We start from the raw sequence: 23,179 nt of genomic DNA on the forward strand, positions 1-23,179 counted from the left end.
GGTGAGGTAAGGCACTGATGGACATAGAAAGGGTGAGGTAAGGCATCAACGGACATGGAAAGGGTGAGGTAAGGCACCGACGGACATAGAAAGGGTGAGGTAAGGCACTGATGGACACAGACAAAGGGTGAGGTAAGGCACTGACGGACACAGACAAAGGGTGAGGTAAGTCACCGACGGACATAGAAAGGGTGAGGTAAGGCACCAACGGAAATGGAAAGGGTGAGGTAAGGCACCGACTGACATAGAAAGGGTGAGGTAAGGCACCAACGGAAATGGAAAGGGTGAGGTAAGGCACCGACGGACATGGAAAGGGTGAGGTAAGGCACCGACTGACATAGAAAGGGTGAGGTAAGGCACCAACGGAAAAGGAAAGGGTGAGGTAAGGCACCAACGGACACAGACAAAAGGTGAGGTAAGGCACTGACGGACACAGACCAAAGGTGAGGTAAGGCACTGACGGACACCGACAAAAGGTGAGGTAAGGCACTGACGGACACAGACAAAGGATGAGGTAAGGCACTGATGGAAACAGACAAAGGGTGAGGTAAGGCACTGACGGACGCAGACAAAGGGTGAGGTAAGGCACTGATGGAAACAGACAAAGGGTGAGGTAAGGCACTGACGGACGCAGACAAAGGGTGAGGTAAGGCACTGATGGAAACAGACAAAGGGTGAGGTAAGGCACTGACGGACACAGAGGATGGGAGCAGACAAAGGGTGAGGTAAGGCACTGACGGACGCAGACAAAGGGTGAGGTAAGGCCCTGACGGACGCAGACAAAGGGTGAGGTAAGGCACTGACGGATGCAGACAAAGGGAGAGGTAAAGCACTGACGCACACAGAAAGGCAGACGAAGGTTGCAGGCATGGAGCTGTTCAGCAGGACAGAAGCAAACAGTGGATCTTCCGTTCAGAAGTCTAACCGCCACGCTGTGGTGCTGCTGTTGACCAACCCTCTGGAGATTTTACAAATTCAATATGTAAACAATAATACATTTGAAGAAGCCTTACGCCAGCATCGGGGGCAGCACTCTCCATCAGGGATGGTAGCGTTGGTGCAGGGCATCAATGGGCAGGATACCTTCCGGCAAATGGTGGCAGAATTCTGCAAAAAAAAAAGAGTAAATGTACAAGGGATTGTCTAAGGCGCCTTCTATCAGCATGGCAGCCACTCATCAGGACTGTACTTTGAAGCTATGTACCTTGAGGTGCATGCGAGCTGGAGCGCAGGTGATAGCACTTCTCGTCCTACAAGAGGCACGTGCTAGCTCGAGGCTATCCATCCTTTGTCTCCTCCTAGAGGGAGCACATGCGAGCCCAAAGCTATGTGTCCCTTGTCTCCTCTGAGAGGAAGCACATGCAAGCTCGAAGCTATCCGTCCCTCTTCTCCTCCTTGCAGAAGCACATGCGAGCCCGAAGCTATCCGTCCCTTGTCTCCTCTGAGAGGAAGCACATGCGAGCCCAAAGCTATGTGTCCCTTGTCTCCTCCTTGCAGGAGCGCATGCAAGCTCGAAGCTATCCGTCCCTTGTCTCCTCCTTGCAGAAGCACATGCGAGCCCGAAGCTATCCGTCCCTTGTCTTCTCCTTGCAGAAGCACATGCGAGCCCGAAGCTAACTGTCCCTTGTCTCCTCCTAGAGGAAGCACATGCGAGCCCAAAGCTATGTGTCCCTTGTCTCCTCCTTGCAGAAGCGCATGCGAGCTCGAAGCTATCTGCCCCTTGTCTCCTCCAAGAGGAAGCATATGCGAGCTCGAAGCTATCCGTCCCTTGTCTCCTCCTTGCAGAAGCACATGCGAGACCGAAGCTAACTGTCCCTTGTCTCCTCCTAGAGGAAGCACATGCGAGCCCAAAGCTATGTGTCCCTTGTCTCCTCTGAGAGGAAGCACATGCAAGTTCGAAGCTATGTGTCCCTTGTCTCCTCTGAGAGGAAGCACATGCGAGCTCGAAGCTATCCGTCCCTTGTCTCCTCCTTGCAGAAGCGCATGCGAGCTCAAAGCTATCTGTCCCTTGTCTCCTCTAGAGGAAGCACATGCGAGCCCGAAGCTATCCATCCTTTGTCCCCGCCTAAAGGAAGCACATGCGAGCTCAAAGTTATCCTATCCATCCTTTGTCCCCTCCTAGAGGAAGCACATGCGAGCCCGAAGCCATCCGTCCCTGGTCTCCTCCAAGAGGAAGCACATGCGAGCCCGAAGCTATCCATCCTTTGTCCCCTCCTAGAGGAAGTACATGCGAGCTCGAAGTTATGCTATCCATCCTTTGTCCCCTCCTAGAGGAAGCACATGCGAGCTCGAAGTTATCCTATCCATCCTTTGTCTCCTCCTTGCAGGAGCACATGGACGCTTGAAGCTATCCATCCCTTGTGTCCTTCTAGAGGAAGCACATGCAAGCCCAAAGCTACCTGTCCCTTGTCTAATCCTAGAGGAAGCATAGGCGAGGTAAAAACTATCCGTCCCTGGTCTCCTTCTAGAGGAGGCACAAGCAAGATCGAAGCTATCCATCTCTTGTATCCTCCTAGAGGAAGCATATGCAAGCTCGAAGCTATCCATCATTTGTCTCCTCCTTGCAGAAGCACATGCGAGCTTGAAGCTATCCATCCTTTGTCTCCTCCTTGAAGAAGCACATGCGAGCCCGAAGCTACCTATTCCTTGTCTCCTCCTAGAGGAAGCACATGCGAGCACAAAGCTACCTGTCCCTTGTCTCCTCCTAGAGGAAGCACATGCGAGCCCAAAGCTACCTGTCCCTTGTCTCCTCCTAGAGGAAGCACATGCGAGCCCAAAGCTACCTGTCCCTTGTCTCCTCCTAGAGGAAGCACATGCATGCCCAAAGCTATCTGTCCCTTGTTTACTCCTAGAGGAAGCACATGCGAGCACAAAGCTATCTGTCCCTTGTCTCCTCCTAGAGGAAGCACATGCGAGCCCGAAGCTATCCATCCTTTGTCCCCTCCTAGAGGAAGCACATGCGAGCCCAAAGCTATCTGTCCCTTGTCTCCTCCTAGAGGAAGCACATGCGAGCCCGAAGCTATCCGTCCCTTGTCTCCTCCTAGAGGAAGCACATGAGAGCCCAAAGCTATCTGTCCCTTGTCTCCTCCTAGAGGAAGCACATGAGAGCCCAAAGCTATCTGTCCCTTGTCTCCTCCTAGAGGAAGCACATGCGAGCCCGAAGCTATCCGTCCCTTGTCTCCTCCTAGAGGAAGCACATGAGAGCCCAAAGCTATCTGTCCCTTGTCTCCTCCTAGAGGAAGCACATGCGAGCCCAAAGCTATCTGTCCCTTGTCTCCTCCTAGAGGAAGCACATGCGAGCCCAAAGCTATCTGTCCCTTGTCTCCTCCTAGAGGAAGCACATGCGAGCCCGAAGCTATCCATCCTTTGTCCCCTCCTAGAGGAAGCACATGCGAGCCCAAAGCTATCCATCCTTTGTCCCCTCCTAGAGGAAGCACATGCGAGCACAAAGCTATCTGTCCCTTGTCTCCTCCTAGAGGAAGCACATGCGAGCCCAAAGCTACCTGTCCCTTGTCTCCTCCTAGAGGAAGCACATGCGAGCCCAAAGCTACCCGTCCCTTGTCTCCTCCTAGAGGAAGCACATGCGAGCTCGAAGCTATGTGTCCCTTGTCTCCTCCTAGAGGAAGCACATGCGAGCACAAAGCTACCCGTCCCTTGTCTCCTCCTAGAGGAAGCACATGCAAGCTCGAAGCTATCCGTCCCTTGTCTCCTCCTAGAGGAAGCACATGCGAGCCCAAAGCTACCTGTCCCTTGTCTCCTCCTAGAGGAAGCACATGCGAGCCCAAAGCTACCCGTCCCTTGTCTCCTCCTAGAGGAAGCACATGCATGCCCAAAGCTATCTGTCCCTTGTCTCCTCCTAGAGGAAGCACATGCGAGCACAAAGCTATCCGTCCCATGTCTCCTCCTTGCAGAAGCACATGCGAGCCCGAAGCTATCTGCCCCTTGTCTCCTCCAAGAGGAAGCACATGCAAGCACAAAGCTATCTGCCCCTTGTCTCCTCCTAGAGGAAGCACATGCGAGCACAAAGCTATCTGCCCCTTGTCTCCTCCAAGAGGAAGCACATGCGAGCCCAAAGCTACCTGTCCCTTGTCTCCTCCTAGAGGAAGCACATGCGAGCCCAAAGCTACCTGTCCCTTGTCTCCTCCTAGATGGAAGCACATGCGAGCCCAAAGCTACCTGTCCCTTGTCTCCTCCTAGAGGAAGCACATGCGAGCCCAAAGCTACCTGTCCCTTGTCTCCTCCTAGAGGAAGCACATGCGAGCCCAAAGCTACCTGTCCCTTGTCTCCTCCTAGAGGAAGCACATGCGAGCCCAAAGCTACCTGTCCCTTGTCTTCTCCTAGAGGAAGCACATGCGAGCTCGAAGCTATGTGTCCCTTGTCTCCTCCTTGCAGAAGCACATGCGAGCCCAAAGCTACCTGCCCTTTGTCTACTCCTAGAGGAAGCACATGCGAGCTCGAAGCTATGTGTCCCTTGTCTTCTCCTTGCAGAAGCGCATGCCAGCCCAAAGCTATCCGTCCCTTGTCTCCTCCCAGAGGAAGCACATGCGAGCCCGAAGCTATCCATCCTTTGTCCCCTCCTAGAGGAAGCACATGCAAGCCCAAAGCTATCCGTCCCATGTCTCCTCCTTGCAGAAGCACATGCGAGCCCGAAGCTATCTGCCCCTTGTCTCCTCCTAGAGGAAGCACATGCGAGCCCAAAGCTATCTGCCCCTTGTCTCCTCCAAGAGGAAGCGCATGCGAGCACAAAGCTATCTGCCCCTTGTCTCCTCCTAGAGGAAGCACATGCGAGCCCAAAGCTATCTGCCCCTTGTCTCCTCCAAGAGGAAGCACATGCGAGCACAAAGCTACCCGTCCCTTGTCTCCTCCTAGAGGAAGCACATGCAAGCTCGAAGCTATGTGTCCCTTGTCTCCTCCTTGCAGAAGCGCATGCGAGCTCAAAGTTATCCTATCCATCCTTTGTCCCCTCCTAGAGGAAGCACATGCGAGCCCGAAGCTATCCGTCCCTTGTCTCCTCCTAGAGGAAGCACATGAGAGCCCAAAGCTATCTGCCCCTTGTCTCCTCCAAGAGGAAGCACATGCGAGCACAAAGCTACCTGTCCCTTGTCTTGTCCTTGCAGAAGCGCATGCGAGCTCGAAGCTATCCGTCCCTTGTCTCCTCCTAGAGGAAGCACATGCGAGCCCAAAGCTACCTGTCCCTTGTCTCCTCCTAGAGGAAGCACATGCGAGCCCAAAGCTACCCGTCCCTTGTCTCCTCCTAGAGGAAGCACATGCAAGCTCGAAGCTATGTGTCCCTTGTCTCCTCCTTGCAGAAGCGCATGCCAGCCCGAAGCTACCCGTCCCTTGTCTCCTCCTAGAGGAAGCACATGCGAGCCCAAAGCTACCTGTCCCTTGTCTCCTCCTAGAGGAAGCACATGCGAGCCCGAAGCTATCCATCCTTTGTCTCCTCCTACAGGAGACACATGTGTGTACGAGGCTAACCATCCCTTGACTCCTAGAGGAGGGAGAAATGAGCTCGAAACTATCTGTTTCTTGTCTCCTCCTAGAGGAAGCATAGGCGAGCTAAAAACTATCCGTCCCTGGTCTCCTTCTAGAGGAGGCACAAGCAAGATCAAAGCTATCCATCTCTTGTCTCCTCCTACAGGAGGCACATGCGAGCATGAGGCTACCCATCCCTTGCCTCCTCCTAAAGAAAGGAGAAGTAGAAGGAGGCAAGGGACGGATCACCTCAGGCTCACTTCTTCCTCCTCTAAAAGGAGACAAGCAATGGATAGCCTCGAGCACGCTTGTTCCTCCTCCAAAATGAGACAAGGGATGGAATAGCCTCAAGCTTGCTTGGTCCTCCTCCAGAAGGATACAAGCAACGGATAGCCTCGAGCTCGCCTATGCTTCCTCCAGAAGGAGGCAAGGGATGGATCACCTCAAGCTCACTTATCCCTCCTTTAAAAGGAGACAAGCAATGGATGGCCTCGAGCACACTTGTACCTCATCCAAAAGGAGACAAGGGATGGAATAGCCTTGAGCTCACATGTACTTTCTCTAGAAGGAGACAAGCAACGGATCGCCTCTTGCTCGTCTATGCTTCCTCTAGAAGGAGACAAGCAACAGATCGCCTCAAGCTCGCCTAGGCTTCCTCTAGAAGGAGACAAGCAATGGATAGCCTCGAGCTCGCCTATGCTTCCTCTAGAAGGAGGCAAGGGACGGATTTCCTCGAGATCACTTCTCCCTCTTCTAAAAGGAGACAAGGGAAGGAATAGCCTCAAGCTCACATGTACTTCCTTTAAAAGGAGACAAGTGACAGTTCGTCTCGAGCTCACCTATGCTTCCTCTAGGAGGCAAGGAACAGAGTAGCTTCAAGCTCACAAGTACTTCCTCAAGAAGAAGACAAGCGACGGATCGCCTCTAGCTCACCTATGCTTCCTCTAGGAGACAAGGGAAGGAATAGCCTCAAGCTCACATGTGCTTCTTCTAAAAGGGGACAAGTGACAGTTCATCTCGACCTTGCCTATGCTTCCTCTAGGAGACAAGAGACGGATCGCCTTGAGCTCGCCTAGGCTTTCTCTAGAGGGAGACAAGGGAAGGAATATCCTCCAGCTCGCTGGTGCCTCCTCCAGAAGGAGACAAGCTATAGATAGTCTCGAGCCTATGCTTCCTCTAGAAGGAGTTCAAGCCTATCCCATCTCTTGCCTCTACACAGAGAAGGTACACGCAAGATTGAGTCCACTGACTCGTAAGATGGGGGCTTGAGGACAGCGAACCGCCCACTGCGCAAGGCAGCTGCCCTCCTCGGCATCACCTTTATTTCCCTCATTTTTCACCGCTGTCACCCCCAGCATGATTGGCTCTCACTGTCACCTCGTCTGGTGGTTAACTCACTAAGTGGCGCATGGGCCTCTGGGCCGGGGTCTCACCTGGCAGGTACACTCTGTGCAGCTATCGATGGTCCACTCCTCACGGTTCTTGTGCAGGATGCCGTTGTGCATACAGAGCCCCGGGCTGACCTGTACCACCCGGGCGATGAGTTCATTCTCTTCCGTCTAGGAAACAAACAGGAAGGGGTAAGTGAGGCATGTACAGGTCTGGACACTGTTTGTGTTTTACTGTCAGTAAAGACTCACTGTTATCTCAGTAAAGGCTCACCTTTGGTGTTTTACTATCAGTAAAGACTCACCGTTGGTGTTTTACTCTCAGTAAAGACTCACCGTTGGTGTTTTACTCTCAGTAAAGACTCACCTCTGGTGTTTTACTCTCAGTAAAGACTCACCTCTGGTGTTTCTCTCAGTAAAGAATGACCGTTGGTGTTTACTCTCAGTAAAGACTCACTGTTGGTGTTGTGTCTCAGTAAAGACTCACCGTTGGTGTTTTACTCTCAGTAAAGACTCACCGTTGGTGTTTTACTCTCAGTAAAGACTCACCTCTGGTGTTTCTCTCAGTAAAGAATGACCGTTGGTGTTTTACTATCAGTAAAGAATCAACGTTGGTGTTTTACTCTCAGTAAAGACTCACCTTTGGTGTTTTACTATCAGTAAAGACTCACCGTTGGTGTTTTACTCTCAGTAAAGACTCACCGTTGGTGTTTTACTCTCAGTAAAGACTCACCTCTGGTGTTTTACTCTCAGTAAAGACTCACCGTTGGTGTTTTACTCTCAGTAAAGACTCACCGTTGGTGTTTTACTCTCAGTAAAGACTCACCGTTGGTGTTTTACTCTCAGTAAAGACTCACCGTTGGTGTTTTACTCTCAGTAAAGACTCACCGTTCGTGTTTTACTCTCAGTAAAGACTCACCGTTGGTGTTTTACTCTCAGTAAAGACTCACCTCTGGTGTTTTTCTCTCAGTAAAGAATGACCGTTGGTGTTTTACTCTCAGTAAAGACTCACTGTTGGTGTTGTGTCTCAGTAAAGTCTCACCGTTTGTGTTTTACTCTCAGTAAAGACTCACTGTTGGTGGTGTTTTACTCTCAATAAAGACTCACCGTTTGTGTTTTACTCTCAGTAAAGAGTCACTGTTGGGTGTTTTACTCTCAGTAAAGACTCACCATTGGTGTTTTACTCTCAGTAAAGACTCACCGTTGGTGTTTTACTCTCAGTAAAGACTCACCTCTGGTGTTTTACTCTCAGTAAAGACTCACCGTTGGTGTTTTACTCTCAGTAAAGACTCACCGTTGGTGTTTTACTCTTAGTAAAGACTCCCCGTTGGTGTTTTACTCTCAGTAAAGACTCACCGTTGGTCTTTTACTCTTAGTAAAGACTCACCGTTGGTGTTTTCACTCTCAGTAAAGACTCACCTCTGGTGTTTTTCTCTCAGTAAAGACTCACCGTTGGTGTCTTTCTCTCAGTAAAGACTCACCTTTGGTGTTTTACTCTCAGTAAAGACTCACTGTTGGTGTTGTGTCTCAGTAAAGTGTCACCGTTTGTGTTTTACTCTCAGTAAAGACTCACTGTTGGTGTTTTACTCTCAATAAAGACTCACCGTTGGTGTTTTACTCTCAGTAAAGACTCACCTCTTGTGTTTTTCTCTCAGTAAAGAATGACCGTTGGTGTTTTACTCTCAGTAAAGACTCACCGTTGGTGTTTTACTCTCAGTAAAGACTCACCTCTGGTGTTTTACTCTCAGTAAAGACTCACCGTTGGTGTTTTACTCTCAGTAAAGACTCACCGTTGGTGTTTTACTCTCAGTAAAGACTCACCGTTGGTGTTTTACTCTCAGTAAAGACTCACTGTTGGTGTTTTACTCTCAGTAAAGACTCACCGTTGGTGTTTTACTCTCACAGTTGGTGTTTTACTCTCAGTAAAGACTCACTGGTAGTGTTTTACTCTCAGTAAAGACTCACCGTTGGTGTTTTACTCTCAGTAAAGACTCACTGTTGGTGTTTTACTCTCAATAAAGACTCACCGTTGGTGTTTTACTCTCAGTAAAGACTCACTGTTGGTGTTTTACTCTCTGTAAAGACTCACCGTTGGTGTTTTACTCTCAGTAAAGACTCACTATTGGTGTTTTTCTCTCAGTAAAGAATGACCGTTGGTGTTTTACTCTCAGTAAAGACTCACCGTTGGTGTTTTACTCTCAGTAAAGACTCACCTCTGGTGTTTTACTCTCAGTAAAGACTCACCGTTGGTGTTTTACTCTCAGTAAAGACTCACCGTTGGTGTTTTACTCACAGTAAAGACTCACCGTTGGTGTTTTACTCTCAGTAAAGACTCACCGTTGGTGTTTTACTCTCAGTAAAGACTCACTGTTGGTGTTTTACTCTCAGTAAAGACTCACCGTTGGTGTTTTACTCTCACAGTTGGTGTTTTACTCTCAGTAAAGACTCACTGGTAGTGTTTTACTCTCAGTAAAGACTCACCGTTGGTGTTTTACTCTCAGTAAAGACTCACCGTTGGTGTTTTACTCTCAGTAAAGACTCACTGTTGGTGTTTTACTCTCAGTAAAGACTCACCGTTGGTGTTTTACTCTCACAGTTGGTGTTTTACTCTCAGTAAAGACTCACTGGTAGTGTTTTACTCTCAGTAAAGACTCACTGTTGGTGTTTTACTCTCAGTAAAGACTCACCGTTGGTGTTTTACTCTCAGTAAAGACTCACTGTTGGTGTTTTACTCTCAATAAAGACTCACCGTTGGTGTTTTACTCTCAGTAAAGACTCACTGTTGGTGTTTTACTCTCAGTAAAGACTCACCTCTGGTGTTTTTCTCTCAGTAAAGAATGACCGTTGGTGTTTTACTCTCAGTAAAGACTCCCCGTTGGTGTTTTACTCTCAGTAAAGACTCACCTCTGGTGTTTTACTCTCAGTAAAGACTCACCGTTGGTGTTTTACTCTCAGTAAAGACTCACCGTTGGTGTTTTACTCTCAGTAAAGACTCACCGTTGGTGTTTTACTCTCAGTAAAGACTCACCGTTGGTGTTTTACTCTCAGTAAAGACTCACCGTTGGTGTTTTACTCTCAGTAAAGACTCACTGTTGGTGTTTTACTCTCAGTAAAGACTCACCGTTGGTGTTTTACTCTCACAGTTGGTGTTTTACTCTCAGTAAAGACTCACTGGTAGTGTTTTACTCTCAGTAAAGACTCACCGTTGGTGTTTTACTCTCAGTAAAGACTCACCGTTGGTGTTTTACTCTCAGTAAAGACTCACTGTTGGTGTTTTACTCTCAATAAAGACTCACCGTTGGTGTTTTACTCTCAGTAAAGACTCACTGTTGGTGTTTTACTCTCTGTAAAGACTCACCTCTGGTGTTTTACTCTCAGTAAAGACTCACTATTGGTGTCTTTCTCTCAGTAAAGACCCACCGTTGGTGTTTTACTCTCAGTAAAGACTCACCGTTTGTGTTTTACTCTCAGTAAAGACTCACCGTTGGTGTTTTACTCTTAGTAAAGACTCCCCGTTGGTGTTTTACTCTCAGTAAAGACTCACCTCTGGTGTTTTACTCTCAGTAAAGACTCACCGTTGGTGTTTTACTCTCAGTAAAGACTCACCGTTGGTGTTTTACTCTCAGTAAAGACTCACCGTTGGTGTTTTACTCTCAGTAAAGACTCACTCACCGTTGGTGTTTTACTCTCACAGTTGGTGTTTTACTCTCAGTAAAGACTCACTGGTAGTGTTTTACTCTCAGTAAAGACTCACCGTTGGTGTTTTACTCTCAGTAAAGACTCACCGTTGGTGTTTTACTCTCAGTAAAGACTCACCGTTGGTGTTTTACTCTCAGTAAAGACTCACTGTTGGTGTTTTACTCTCAATAAAGACTCACCGTTGGTGTTTTACTCTCAGTAAAGACTCACCGTTGGTGTTTTACTCTCAGTAAAGACTCACCGTTGGTGTTTTACTCTCTGTAAAGACTCACCGTTGGTGTTTTACTCTCAGTAAAGACTCACCGTTGGTGTTTTACTCTCAGTAAAGACTCACTGTTGGTGTTTTACTCTCAATAAAGACTCACCGTTGGTGTTTTACTCTCAGTAAAGACTCACTGTTGGTGTTTTACTCTCAGTAAAGACTCACCGTTGGTGTTTTACTCTCACAGTTGGTGTTTTACTCTCAGTAAAGACTCACTGGTAGTGTTTTACTCTCAGTAAAGACTCACTGTTGGTGTTTTACTCTCAGTAAAGACTCACCGTTGGTGTTTTACTCTCAGTAAAGACTCACTGTTGGTGTTTTACTCTCAATAAAGACTCACCGTTGGTGTTTTACTCTCAGTAAAGACTCACTGTTGGTGTTTTACTCTCAGTAAAGACTCACCTCTGGTGTTTTTCTCTCAGTAAAGAATGACCGTTGGTGTTTTACTCTCAGTAAAGACTCCCCGTTGGTGTTTTACTCTCAGTAAAGACTCACCTCTGGTGTTTTACTCTCAGTAAAGACTCACCGTTGGTGTTTTACTCTCAGTAAAGACTCACCGTTGGTGTTTTACTCTCAGTAAAGACTCACCGTTGGTGTTTTACTCTCAGTAAAGACTCACCGTTGGTGTTTTACTCTCAGTAAAGACTCACCGTTGGTGTTTTACTCTCAGTAAAGACTCACTGTTGGTGTTTTACTCTCAGTAAAGACTCACCGTTGGTGTTTTACTCTCACAGTTGGTGTTTTACTCTCAGTAAAGACTCACTGGTAGTGTTTTACTCTCAGTAAAGACTCACCGTTGGTGTTTTACTCTCAGTAAAGACTCACCGTTGGTGTTTTACTCTCAGTAAAGACTCACTGTTGGTGTTTTACTCTCAATAAAGACTCACCGTTGGTGTTTTACTCTCAGTAAAGACTCACTGTTGGTGTTTTACTCTCTGTAAAGACTCACCTCTGGTGTTTTACTCTCAGTAAAGACTCACTATTGGTGTCTTTCTCTCAGTAAAGACCCACCGTTGGTGTTTTACTCTCAGTAAAGACTCACCGTTTGTGTTTTACTCTCAGTAAAGACTCACCGTTGGTGTTTTACTCTTAGTAAAGACTCCCCGTTGGTGTTTTACTCTCAGTAAAGACTCACCTCTGGTGTTTTACTCTCAGTAAAGACTCACCGTTGGTGTTTTACTCTCAGTAAAGACTCACCGTTGGTGTTTTACTCTCAGTAAAGACTCACCGTTGGTGTTTTACTCTCAGTAAAGACTCACTCACCGTTGGTGTTTTACTCTCACAGTTGGTGTTTTACTCTCAGTAAAGACTCACTGGTAGTGTTTTACTCTCAGTAAAGACTCACCGTTGGTGTTTTACTCTCAGTAAAGACTCACCGTTGGTGTTTTACTCTCAGTAAAGACTCACCGTTGGTGTTTTACTCTCAGTAAAGACTCACTGTTGGTGTTTTACTCTCAATAAAGACTCACCGTTGGTGTTTTACTCTCAGTAAAGACTCACCGTTGGTGTTTTACTCTCAGTAAAGACTCACCGTTGGTGTTTTACTCTCTGTAAAGACTCACCGTTGGTGTTTTACTCTCAGTAAAGACTCACCGTTGGTGTTTTACTCTCAGTAAAGACTCACTGTTGGTGTTTTACTCTCAATAAAGACTCACCGTTGGTGTTTTACTCTCAGTAAAGACTCACTGTTGGTGTTTTACTCTCAATAAAGACTCACCGTTGGTGTTTTACTCTTAGTAAAGAATCACCGTTTGTGTTTTACTCTCAGTAAAGACTCACTGTTGGTGTTTTACTCTCAGTAAAGACTCACCGTTGGTGTTTTACTCTCAGTAAAGACTCACCGTTGGTGTTTTACTCTCAGTAAAGACTCACCGTTGGTGTTGTGTCTCAGTAAAATCTCACCGTTTGTGTTTTACTCTCAGTAAAGACTCACTGTTGGTGTTTTACTCTCAATAAAGACTCACTGTTTGTAATTTACTCTCAGTAAAGACTCACTGTTGGTGTTTTACTCTCAGTAAAGACTCACTGTTGGTGTTTTACTCTTAATAAAGACTCACCGTTGGTGTTTTACTCTCAGTAAAGACTCACTGTTGGTGTTTTACTCTCAGTAAAGACTCACTGTTGGTGTTTTACTCTCAGTAAAGACTCACCGTTGGTGTTTTACTCTCAGTAAAGACTCACCGTTGGTGTTTTACTCTCAGTAAAGACTCACTGTTGGTGTTTTACTCTCAGTAAAGACTCACTGTTGGTGTTTTACTCTTAATAAAGACTCACCGTTGGTGTTTTACTCTCAGTAAAGACTCACCGTTGGTGTTTTACTCTCAGTAAAGACTCACTGTTGGTGTTTTACTCTCAGTAAAGACTCACTGTTGGTGTTTTACTCTCAGTAAAGACTCACCGTTGGTGTTTTACTCTCAGTAAAGACTCACCGTTTGTGTTTTACTCTCAGTAAAGACTCACTGTTGGTGTTTTACTCTCAATAAAGACTCACTGTTTGTAATTTACTCTCAGTAAAGACTCACTGTTGGTGTTTTACTCTCAATAAAGACTCACCGTTGGTGTTTTACTCTCGGTAAAGACTCACCGTTGGTGTTTTACTCTCAGTAAAGACTCACTGTTGGTGTTTTACTCTCAGTAAAGACTCACTGTTGGTGTTTTACTCTCAATAAAGACTCACCGTTTGTGTTTTACTCTCAGTAAAGAGTCACCGTTTGTGTTTTACTCTCAGTACAGTCTCACCGTTGGCGTTTCACACTCAGAACAGACCCACTGACCCGCTGTTGATGATGACTAAGCTTCCAACCCCACGAAAGACTCACCACTTTGCGAACATTGTCCTGAAGTGCCCGAACCATGGTGCGCAGTCCTTGCAGCTCCATGAACATGTTGCTGAGTTCATCGCACGAGAAGCCGCACACCGCCTGTAGGTCCTTGGTTTTGTGTCCGATGAAGTTGGTGCGGATGGCCGGGCTAGAACCGTTCACAGGGTTGTCCAAGGTGATGACTGCACTTGTGACTGAAACAAGGGAGAGAATAAGAATTGAGGAACAGGGGCTTGAAGAAGGACCAGGCCAATACGTAGTCCTCATTCCACACAATAGGTGCCTAGAAGTCCCTATGACTGGTGTTCTCATAGAGTAGGAACAGAAGCAGCCCATCAGGAGGCGGATCGAGGTCCCTAGAGGAACACTTTCCTCAGGTCTGATGGGGGCCCTCAGGGACTCCTCCGTGAAGAGTTGTTAGGGCCTAGCGTGAAAAAGAAGCGTGAAAAAGAAGTGCACTGTAAACTACTTAGTGGGAAATTCCCTATTTTACGTGATGAGACCTCGATCGGTTAATGGGATCACTGCAGAGGTCTGTGCGGTAACACGAGTGTCACGGAACTGAACCCTGGTTGGAGCAAGCGAGGAACGGTGACTTGTATATAGGGTGGTACGAGGTCCCAGCCTGTGACAGAAAACACTGTGAATGTGTAAGTCATTATTTTAAAATTTAATTATAGGCTGCTACAAAATGATTTAGAGTTAAAGATAAAACAATTGCTTTTAAAGTATATATTTTAGCAATAGGTACTCAAACTGTACCTAGTGCAAACTTTTTTATAAGTGCCCAATAAAAGGATGAATTGCAGAATGTAGCTCATAATCCCCTTACATTACCTCAGGAAAAGAATAAGGGGCAGATTTACAATAACTGGCGCATCCCTGCATCTCAGCAGGGATGAGCCAGTTATTGTGCGTCACGGCGCGGGAGGCAGCCTGCCACCGAGAGCCGATGCTATCATTAGGGCACGAGGCGCGGGAGGCAGCCTGCCACCCAGAGCCGATGCCATCATTGGGGCACGAGGCGCAGGAGGCAGCCTGCCACCCAGAGCCGGTGCTATCATTAGGGCACGAGGCGCAGGAAGCAGCCTGCCACCCAGAGCCGGTGCTATCATTAGGGTACGAGGCACAGGAGGCAGCCTGCCACCCAGAGCCGGTGCTATCATTAGGGTACGAGGCACAGGAGGCAGCCTGCCACCCAGAGCCGGTGCTATCATTGAGGCACGAGGCGCAGGAGGCAGCCTGCCACCCAGAGCCGGTGCTATCATTGAGGCACGAGGTGCAGGAGGCAGCCTGCCACCCAGAGCCGGTGCTATCATTGGGGCACGAGGCGCAGGAGGCAGCCTGCCACCCAGAGCCGGTGCTATCATTGAGGCACGAGGCGCAGGAGGCAGCCTGCCACCCAGAGCCGGTGCTATCATTAGGGCACGAGGCACAGGAGGCAGCCTGCCACCCAGAGCCGGTGCTATCATTGGGGCACGAGGCACAGGAGGCAGCCTGCCACCCAGAGCCGGTGCCATCATTAGGGCACGAGGCGCAGGAGGCAGCCTGCCACCCAGAGCCGGTGCTATCATTGAGGCACGAGGCGCAGGAGGCAGCCTGCCACCAGAGCCGGTGCTATCATTGAGGCACGAGGCGCAGGAGGCAGCCTGCCACCCAGAGCCGGTGCTATCATTAGGGCACGAGGCACAGGAGGCAGCCTGCCACCCAGAGCCGGTGCTATCATTGGTGCACGAGGCACAGGAGGCAGCCTGCCACCCAGAGCCGGTGCCATCATTAGGGCACGAGGCGCAGGAGGCAGCCTGCCACCCAGAGCCGGTGCTATCATTAGGGCACGAGGCACAGGAGGCAGCCTGCCACCCAGAGCCTGTGCTATCATTAGGGCACGAGGCGCAGGAGGCAGTCTGCCACCCAGAGCCGGTGCTATCATTGGGGCACGAGGCACAGGAGGCAGCCTGCCACCCAGAGCCGGTGCCATCATTGGGGCACGAGGCACAGGAGGCAGTCTGCCACCCAGAGCCGGTGCTATCATTGGGGCACGAGGCACAGGAGGCAGCCTGCCACCCAGAGCCGGTGCTATCATTAGGGCACGAGGCGCAGGAGGCAGCCTGCCACCCAGAGCCGGTGCTATCATTGGGGCACGAGGCACAGGAGGCAGCCTGCCACCCAGAGCCGGTGCTATCATTAGGGCACGAGGCGCAGGAGGCAGCCTGCCACCCAGAGCCGGTGCTATCATTGGGCCACGAGGCACAGGAGGCAGCCTGCCACCCAGAGCCGGTGCCATCATTAGGGCACGAGGCGCAGAAGGCAGCCTGCCACCCAGAGCCGGTGCTATCATTGGGGCACGAGGCACAGGAGGCAGCCTGCCACCCAGAGCCGGTGCTATCATTAGGGCACGAGGCGCAGGAGGCAGCCTGCCACCCAGAGCCGGTGCTATCATTGGGCCACGAGGCACAGGAGGCAGCCTGCCACCCAGAGCCGGTGCCATCATTAGGGCACGAGGCGCAGAAGGCAGCCTGCCACCCAGAGCCGGTGCTATCATTGGGGCACGAGGCACAGGGGGCAGCCTGCCACCCAGAGCCGGTGCTATCATTGGGGCACGAGGCGCAGGAGGCAGCCTGCCACCCAGAGCCGGTGCTATCATTGGGGCACGAGGCACAGGGGGCAGCCTGCCACCCAGAGCCGGTGCTATCATTGGGGCACGAGGCACAGGAGGCAGCCTGCCACCCAGAGCCGGTGCCATCATTAGGGCACGAGGCGCAGAAGGCAGCCTGCCACCCAGAGCCGGTGCTATCATTGGGGCACGAGGCACAGGGGGCAGCCTGCCACCCAGAGCCGGTGCTATCATTGGGGCACGAGGCGCAGGAGGCAGCCTGCCACCCAGAGCCGGTGCTATCATTGGGGCACGAGGCACAGGAGGCAGCCTGCCACCCAGAGCCGGTGCTATCATTGGGGCACGAGGCACAGGAGGCAGCCTGCCACCCAGAGCCGGTGCTATCATTGGGGCACGAGGCGCAGGAGGCAGCCTGCCACCCAGAGCCGGTGCCATCATTGGGGCACGAGGCACAGGAGGCAGCCTGCCACCCAGAGCCGGTGCTATCATTGGGGCACGAGGCACAGGAGGCAGCCTGCCACCCAGAGCCGGTGCTATCATTGGGGCACGAGGCGCAGGAGGCAGCCTGCCACCCAGAGCCGGTGCCATCATTGGGGCACGAGGCACAGGAGGCAGCCTGCCACCCAGAGCCGGTGCCATCATTGGGGCACGAGGTGTAGTTGCATTGGGACTCGGCCTGGGCAGAAGTTCAATTAAAATTGGACTATTTCTGTGTTACTCTTTGATGTAGAATTACCTATAATTATGAGATTGATCCTGTTAGCATAATTTGGGGAAAAAGCTGCTGTTCGTAATCACCATTCGCGTTCTGCACATTTAGCGCTATTTCTTTAAAAATGCATCCTCGTCCATTTTGGATGCGAGGGGTATTTTACGCTAAGAAAATAGTGTTAAGTGCTGGGAGTAGTATGGGTGCTCACTATTCGTGCTCTGTTGCATTTAGCACAGTTTCTTAGCACAAAATGCGTCCATTGTGGACACAGGGGGGTATTTTTGTGCTAAGAAATAGCGCTAAACACAGAATTACTCTTCTCGCGTAATTTAGCATAATCTCGCTGAATTCTTAGGTAATTCCGCCTGATTCCGCAACACGGAATTACGTGAGTTGTGCCCACCATTAATTGGGACCCAGGACTGAGAGGGCTCGCGTCACCCCAACTACGGGGAGCAGTGTTTTGGGCCCGTTTCTGTCTGGTGCATTTGCTCTTTTATAAGTCACACATTTAATGTGGATTTTGAGCTCTAAACATAGTATCTCTGAAATGATCTCTTAGGCCCCGCCTCCTGTGTTCAGACCTGCCCCTCCGGCTCCCACAATTCCTGCCATAAACTTTTTGTAGGGGGGGGGTCAGACTTCAAAGGGGGGGTGGCTAGGGCTCAGAGCAAAAAAGTGGACTTACTGGTGGCGCAGCCCTTGTTGCGGAGGATGGCTTCCAGGGAGGTCCCAAACACGAAGCGCAGATTCTGCAGCACCCCCTGTGGAGAGACAAAGGATTACACCTCCGGGTCAACAGGGTTCAAACTGCATTAAAGGGCATTTCAGAGAGGGATTTATTACTCAGGCTAGCCAGGCGGGATTTTATGGTAATATTTTAAGTCCAGGAAAGACCCATTCAGACTTTCATCTTTCCAAGGTAGATGCACTGGGAAGTAGGAACACCTGTCAGCTACACCAATACAAAAGGTAAACATGCGGACCAAACCATTGCAGGGACAAGGCAACCAGCGCACAGTGAGTGGGGCAGTCACCAAAGTGTCCGGTGCAGAGTAAGGGAAGCCAGTAACGGACCTGGTGAAAAGGGCTGAGTGAGGGCAAAACATAATGTAAAGGCAGTAAGGAAGGTACTCAGTGTAAAGTGAATAAGGTCCCTAAAGTGCACAGTGTACAGTGAGGGCAGTCAGCAAGGTTCAGGGTGTAAAGTGAGGGAAGTCAGCAAGGTGCCCGGTGTAAAGTGAGGGAAGTTAGCAAGGTGCCCGGTGTAAAGTGAGGGAAGGCACCCAGGTGCCCAGTGAAAAGTGAGGGAGGTCACCAAGGTACTCAGTGAAAGTGAGGGAGGTCACCAAGGTACTCAGTGTAAATTGAGGGAAGTCACCAAGGTGCCGGGTGTAAAGTGAGGGAAGTCAGCAAGGTGCCGGTTGTAAAGTGAGGGAAGTCACCAAGGTGCCGGGTGTAAAGTGAGGGAAGTCACCAAGGGGCCGGGTGTAAAGTGAGGGAAGTCAGCAAGGTGCCGGGTGTAAAGTGAGGGAAGTCAGCAAGGTGCTGGGTGTAAAGTGAGGGAAGTTAACAAGGTGCCGGTTGTAAAGTGAGGGAAGTCAGCAAGGGGCCGGGTGTAAAGTGAGGGAAGTCAGCATGGTGCCGGGTGTAAAGTGAGGGAAGTCAGCAAGGTGCTGGGTGTAAAGTGAGGGAAGTCAGCAAGGTGCTGGGTGTAAAGTGAGGGAAGTCACCAAGGTGCCCAGTGTAAAGTGAGGGAAGTCAGCAAGGTGCCGGGTGTAAAGTGAGGCAAGTCAGTAAGGTGCCTGGTGTAAAGTGAGGGAAGTCACCAAGGTGCCCAGTGTAAAGTGAGGGAAGTCAGCAAGGTGCCGGGTGTAAAGTGAGGGAAGTCAGCGAGGTGCTGGGTGTAAAGTGAGGGAAGTCAGCGAGGTGCTGGGTGTAAAGTGAGGCAAGTCAGCAAAGTGCCTGGTTTAAAGTGAGGGAAGTCACCAAGGTGCCCAGTGTAAAGTGAGGGAAGTCAGCAAGGTGATGGGTGTAAAGTGAGGGATGTCAGCAAGGTGCCCTGTGTAAGGTGAGGGAAGTCACCAGGGTGCCCAGTGTAACGTGAGGGACCTGCCGCCCACCATCGCCTCACCTGGAAGTTGTCTTTCACGCCGCCCTTGGCCACCCTGAGCTGGGCGGAGGTGGCCAGGTCGCGGTTGAAGATGTCCTGGATGGGGATGTCCAGCTCGGCGTTCTCCATCTTGTCGCAGCCCACGTAGAGCTGGGCGCGGTCCTCCTGCACGAAGAGGGTGATGTTCTTCCAGTGGCCCGTGGCCAGCAGCGCATCCTCCATGGACACCACCTGCTGCTTGCCCTCGGCGCTGAGGCTGAGGTCCAGGGTGCCCGCCCGGCCGTTGGACACCAGGCTGAAGACGTGGCCAGAGCCATCCTTGCGCTCCACGGCCATGAGGGTCCCACGCGTCTTCTTGCTCTGGCGCAGGGTGGCCAGCAGGATGAAGCCTCGGTCGGTGCTGATGGCGTCTAGGAGGTCCTGGAACTTCTCCTCGGGGACGGGCGGGATCCGCTCAGCGTCCTCGATCCGGTAGGCTGGACTGGAAGGGTCTGGACCCTTCACCAGGTGGACGGCCCCCGCACGGCGCGACACCGCCTTCCGCGTGAAGCCCACCAGCTCAAAGAGGTCAAAGACGCTGTCATCATCTGAGACCGGATCTAGAGTGGACCAAAGAGAGGAAAATGAGAGGTTAGAGGGGGAGATGGAGGGGAAGCAACAAGATGAAGAAAAAAGGAAGAGAAGGCAAGCGAGAGGGGACATCATGGAAGATAAAGCCACACTGGAGAAGAGGTGGAGACACCTCAGAGAAGAAACAAGGAAGAGAAGGCAAGCGAGAGGGGACATCATGGAAGATGAAGCCACACTGGAGAAGAGGTGGAGACACCTCAGAGAAGAAACAAGGAAGAGAAGGCAAGCGAGAGGGGACATCAGGGAAGAAGAAGCCACACTGGAGAAGAGGTGGAGACACCAGAGAAGAAACAAGGAAGAGAAGGCAAGCGAGAGGGGACATCATGGAAGATGAAGCCACACTGGAGAAGAGGTGGAGACACCAGAGAAGAAACAAGGAAGAGAAGGCAAGCGAGAGGGGACATCAGGGAAGATGAAGCCACGCCGGAGAAGAGATGGAGACACCTCAGAGAAGAAACAAGGAAGAGAAGGCAAGCGAGAGGGGACATCAGGGAAGATGAAGCCACAGTGGAGGAGAGGTGGAGACACCAGAGAAGAAACAAGGAAGAGAAGGCAAGCGAGAGGGGACATCAGGGAAGATGAAGCCACAGTGGAGGAGAGGTGGAGACACCAGAGAAGAAACAAGGAAGAGAAGGCAAGCAAGAGGGGACATCAGGGAAGAAGAAGCCACACTGGAGAAGAGGTGGAGACACCAGAGAAGAAACAAGGAAGAGAAGGCAAGCGAGAGGGGACATCAGGGAAGAAGAAGCCACACTGGAGAAGAGGTGGAGACACCAGGAAAGAAACAAGGAAGAGAAGGCAAGCGAGAGGGGACATCATGGAAGATGAAGCCACACTGGAGAAGAGATGGAGACACCTCAGAGAAGAAGCAAGGAAGAGAAGGCAAGCGAGAGACGACATCAGGGAAGATGAAGCCACAGTGGAGGAGAGGTGGAGACACCAGAGAAGAAACAAGGAAGAGAAGGCAAGCGAGAGGGGATATCAGGGAAGATGAAGCCACAGTGGAGGAGAGGTGGAGACACCAGAGAAGAAACAAGGAAGAGAAGGCAAGCGAGAGGGGACATCAGGGAAGATGAAGCCACAGTGGAGGAGAGGTGGAGACACCAGAGAAGAAACAAGGAAGAGAAGGCAAGCAAGAGGGGACATCAGGGAAGAAGAAGCCACACTGGAGAAGAGGTGGAGACACCAGAGAAGAAACAAGGAAGAGAAGGCAAGCGAGAGGGGACATCAGGGAAGAAGAAGCCACACTGGAGAAGAGGTGGAGACACCAGAGAAGAAACAAGGAAGAGAAGGCAAGCGAGAGGGGACATCAGGGAAGATGAAGCCACAGTGGAGGAGAGGTGGAGACACCAGAGAATAAACAAGGAAGAGAAGGCAAGCAAGAGGGGACATCAGGGAAGAAGAAGCCACACTGGAGAAGAGATGGAGACACCTCAGAGAAGAAACAAGGAAGAGAAGGCAAGCGAGAGGGGACATCAGGGAAGAAGAAGCCACACTAGAGAAGAGATGGAGACACCTCAGAGAAGAAACAAGGAAGAGAAGGCAAGCGAGAGGGGACATCAGGGAAGATGAAGCCACACTGGAGAAGAGATGGAGACACCTCAGAGAAGAAACAAGGAAGAGAAGGCAAGCGAGAGGGGACATCAGGGAAGATGAAGCCACACTGGAGAAGAGATGGAGACACCTCAGAGAAGAAACAAGGAAGAGAAGGCAAGCGAGAGGGGACATCAGGGAAGATGAAGCCACAGTGGAGGAGAGGTGGAGACACCAGAGAAGAAACAAGGAAGAGAAGGCAAGCGAGAGGGGATATCAGGGAAGATGAAGCCACAGTGGAGGAGAGGTGGAGACACCAGAGAAGAAACAAGGAAGAGAAGGCAAGCAAGAGGGGACATCAGGGAAGAAGAAGCCACACTGGAGAAGAGATGGAGACACCTCAGAGAAGAAACAAGGAAGAGAAGGCAAGCAAGAGGGGACATCAGGGAAGAAGAAGCCACACTGGAGAAGAGGTGGAGACACCAGAGAAGAAACAAGGAAGAGAAGGCAAGCGAGAGGGGACATCATGGAAGATGAAGCCACACTGGAGAAGAGGTGGAGACACCAGAGAAGAAACAAGGAAGAGAAGGCAAGCGAGAGGGGACATCAGGGAAGATGAAGCCACGCCGGAGAAGAGATGGAGACACCAGGGAAGAAACGACACATTAGAAGAGGGAAATCATGGAAGATGAAGCCACACTGGAGAAGAGATGGAGACACCTCAGAGAAGAAACAAGGAAGAGTAGGCAAGCGAGAGGGGACATTAGGGAAGAAGAAGCCACACTGGAGAAGAGATGGAGACACCTCAGAGAAGAAACAAGGAAGAGTAGGCAAGCGAGAGGGGACATTAGGGAAGAAGAAGCCACACTGGAGAAGAGATGGAGACACCTCAGAGAAGAAACAAGGAAGAGAAGGCAAGCGAGAGGGGACATTAGGGAAGATGAAGCCACACTGGAGAAGAGGTGGAGACACCAGAGAAGAAACAAGGAAGAGAAGGCAAGCGAGAGGGGACATTAGGAAAGATGAAGCCACACTGGAGAAGAGGTGGAGACACCAGAGAAGAAACAAGGAAGAGAAGGCAAGCGAGAGGGGACATCATGGAAGATGAAGCCACACTGGAGAAGAGGTGGAGACACCAGAGAAGAAACAAGGAAGAGAAGGCAAGCGAGAGGGGACATCAGGGAAGATGAAGCCACGCCGGAGAAGAGATGGAGACACCAGAGAAGAAACGACACATTAGAAGAGGGAAATCATGGAAGATGAAGCCACACTGGAGAAGAGATGGAGACACCTCAGAGAAGAAACAAGGAAGAGAAGGCAAGCGAGAGGGGACATCAGGGAAGATCAAGCCACAGTGGAGGAGAGATGGAGACACCTCAGAGAAGAAACAAGGAAGAGTAGGCAAGCGAGAGGGGACATTAGGGAAGATGAAGCCACACTGGAGAAGAGGTGGAGACAGCAGAGAAGAAACAAGGAAGAGAAGGCAAGCGAGAGGGGACATCATGGAAGATGAAGCCACACTGGAGAAGAGATGGAGACACCAGAGAAGAAACAAGGAAGAGAAGGCAAGCGAGAGGGGACATCAGGGAAGATGAAGCCACACTGGAGAAGAGGTGGAGACACCAGAGAAGAAACGACACATTAGAAGAGGGAAATCATGGAAGATGAAGCCACACTGGAGAAGAGATGGAGACACCTCAGAGAAGAAACAAGGAAGAGAAGGCAAGCGAGAGGGGACATCAGGGAAGATGAAGCCACAGTGGAGGAGAGGTGGAGACACCAGAGAAGAAACAAGGAAGAGAAGGCAAGCGAGAGGGGACATCAGGGAAGATGAAGCCACAGTGGAGGAGAGGTGGAGACACCAGAGAAGAAACAAGGAAGAGAAGGCAAGCAAGAGGAAGCACATGAAGAGTGAGAGGAGATACATTCTT

General features: G+C 50.5%; 1 protein-coding gene across 4 annotated transcripts in view; it reads right to left on the minus strand.

Moving 5' to 3' along the window:
• Positions 1-23,179, minus strand: part of THBS1 (thrombospondin 1) — a 92,176-nt gene that overhangs the window by 53,022 nt on the left and 15,975 nt on the right. For all 4 annotated transcript variants that reach the window (XR_015299856.1, XR_015299855.1, XM_086936905.1 and 1 more), the window contains exons 3-7: positions 19,107-19,684; positions 17,661-17,736; positions 13,644-13,840; positions 6,909-7,034; positions 1,014-1,107 (exon numbers count right to left, since the gene is read on the minus strand). Coding sequence is in view for 2 of the 4 variants with exons in the window: in XM_086936905.1 (XP_086793031.1) it covers positions 1,014-1,107; positions 6,909-7,034; positions 13,644-13,840; positions 17,661-17,736; positions 19,107-19,684 (1,071 nt within the window). In the remaining 2 variants the exon portion in view is untranslated. The remainder of the gene's footprint in view (positions 1-1,013; positions 1,108-6,908; positions 7,035-13,643; positions 13,841-17,660; positions 17,737-19,106; positions 19,685-23,179) is intronic.

This window comes from Lissotriton vulgaris, chromosome 9, assembly GCF_964263255.1.
Source record: "Lissotriton vulgaris chromosome 9, aLisVul1.2, whole genome shotgun sequence".
Lineage (NCBI taxonomy): Eukaryota > Metazoa > Chordata > Amphibia > Caudata > Salamandridae > Lissotriton > Lissotriton vulgaris.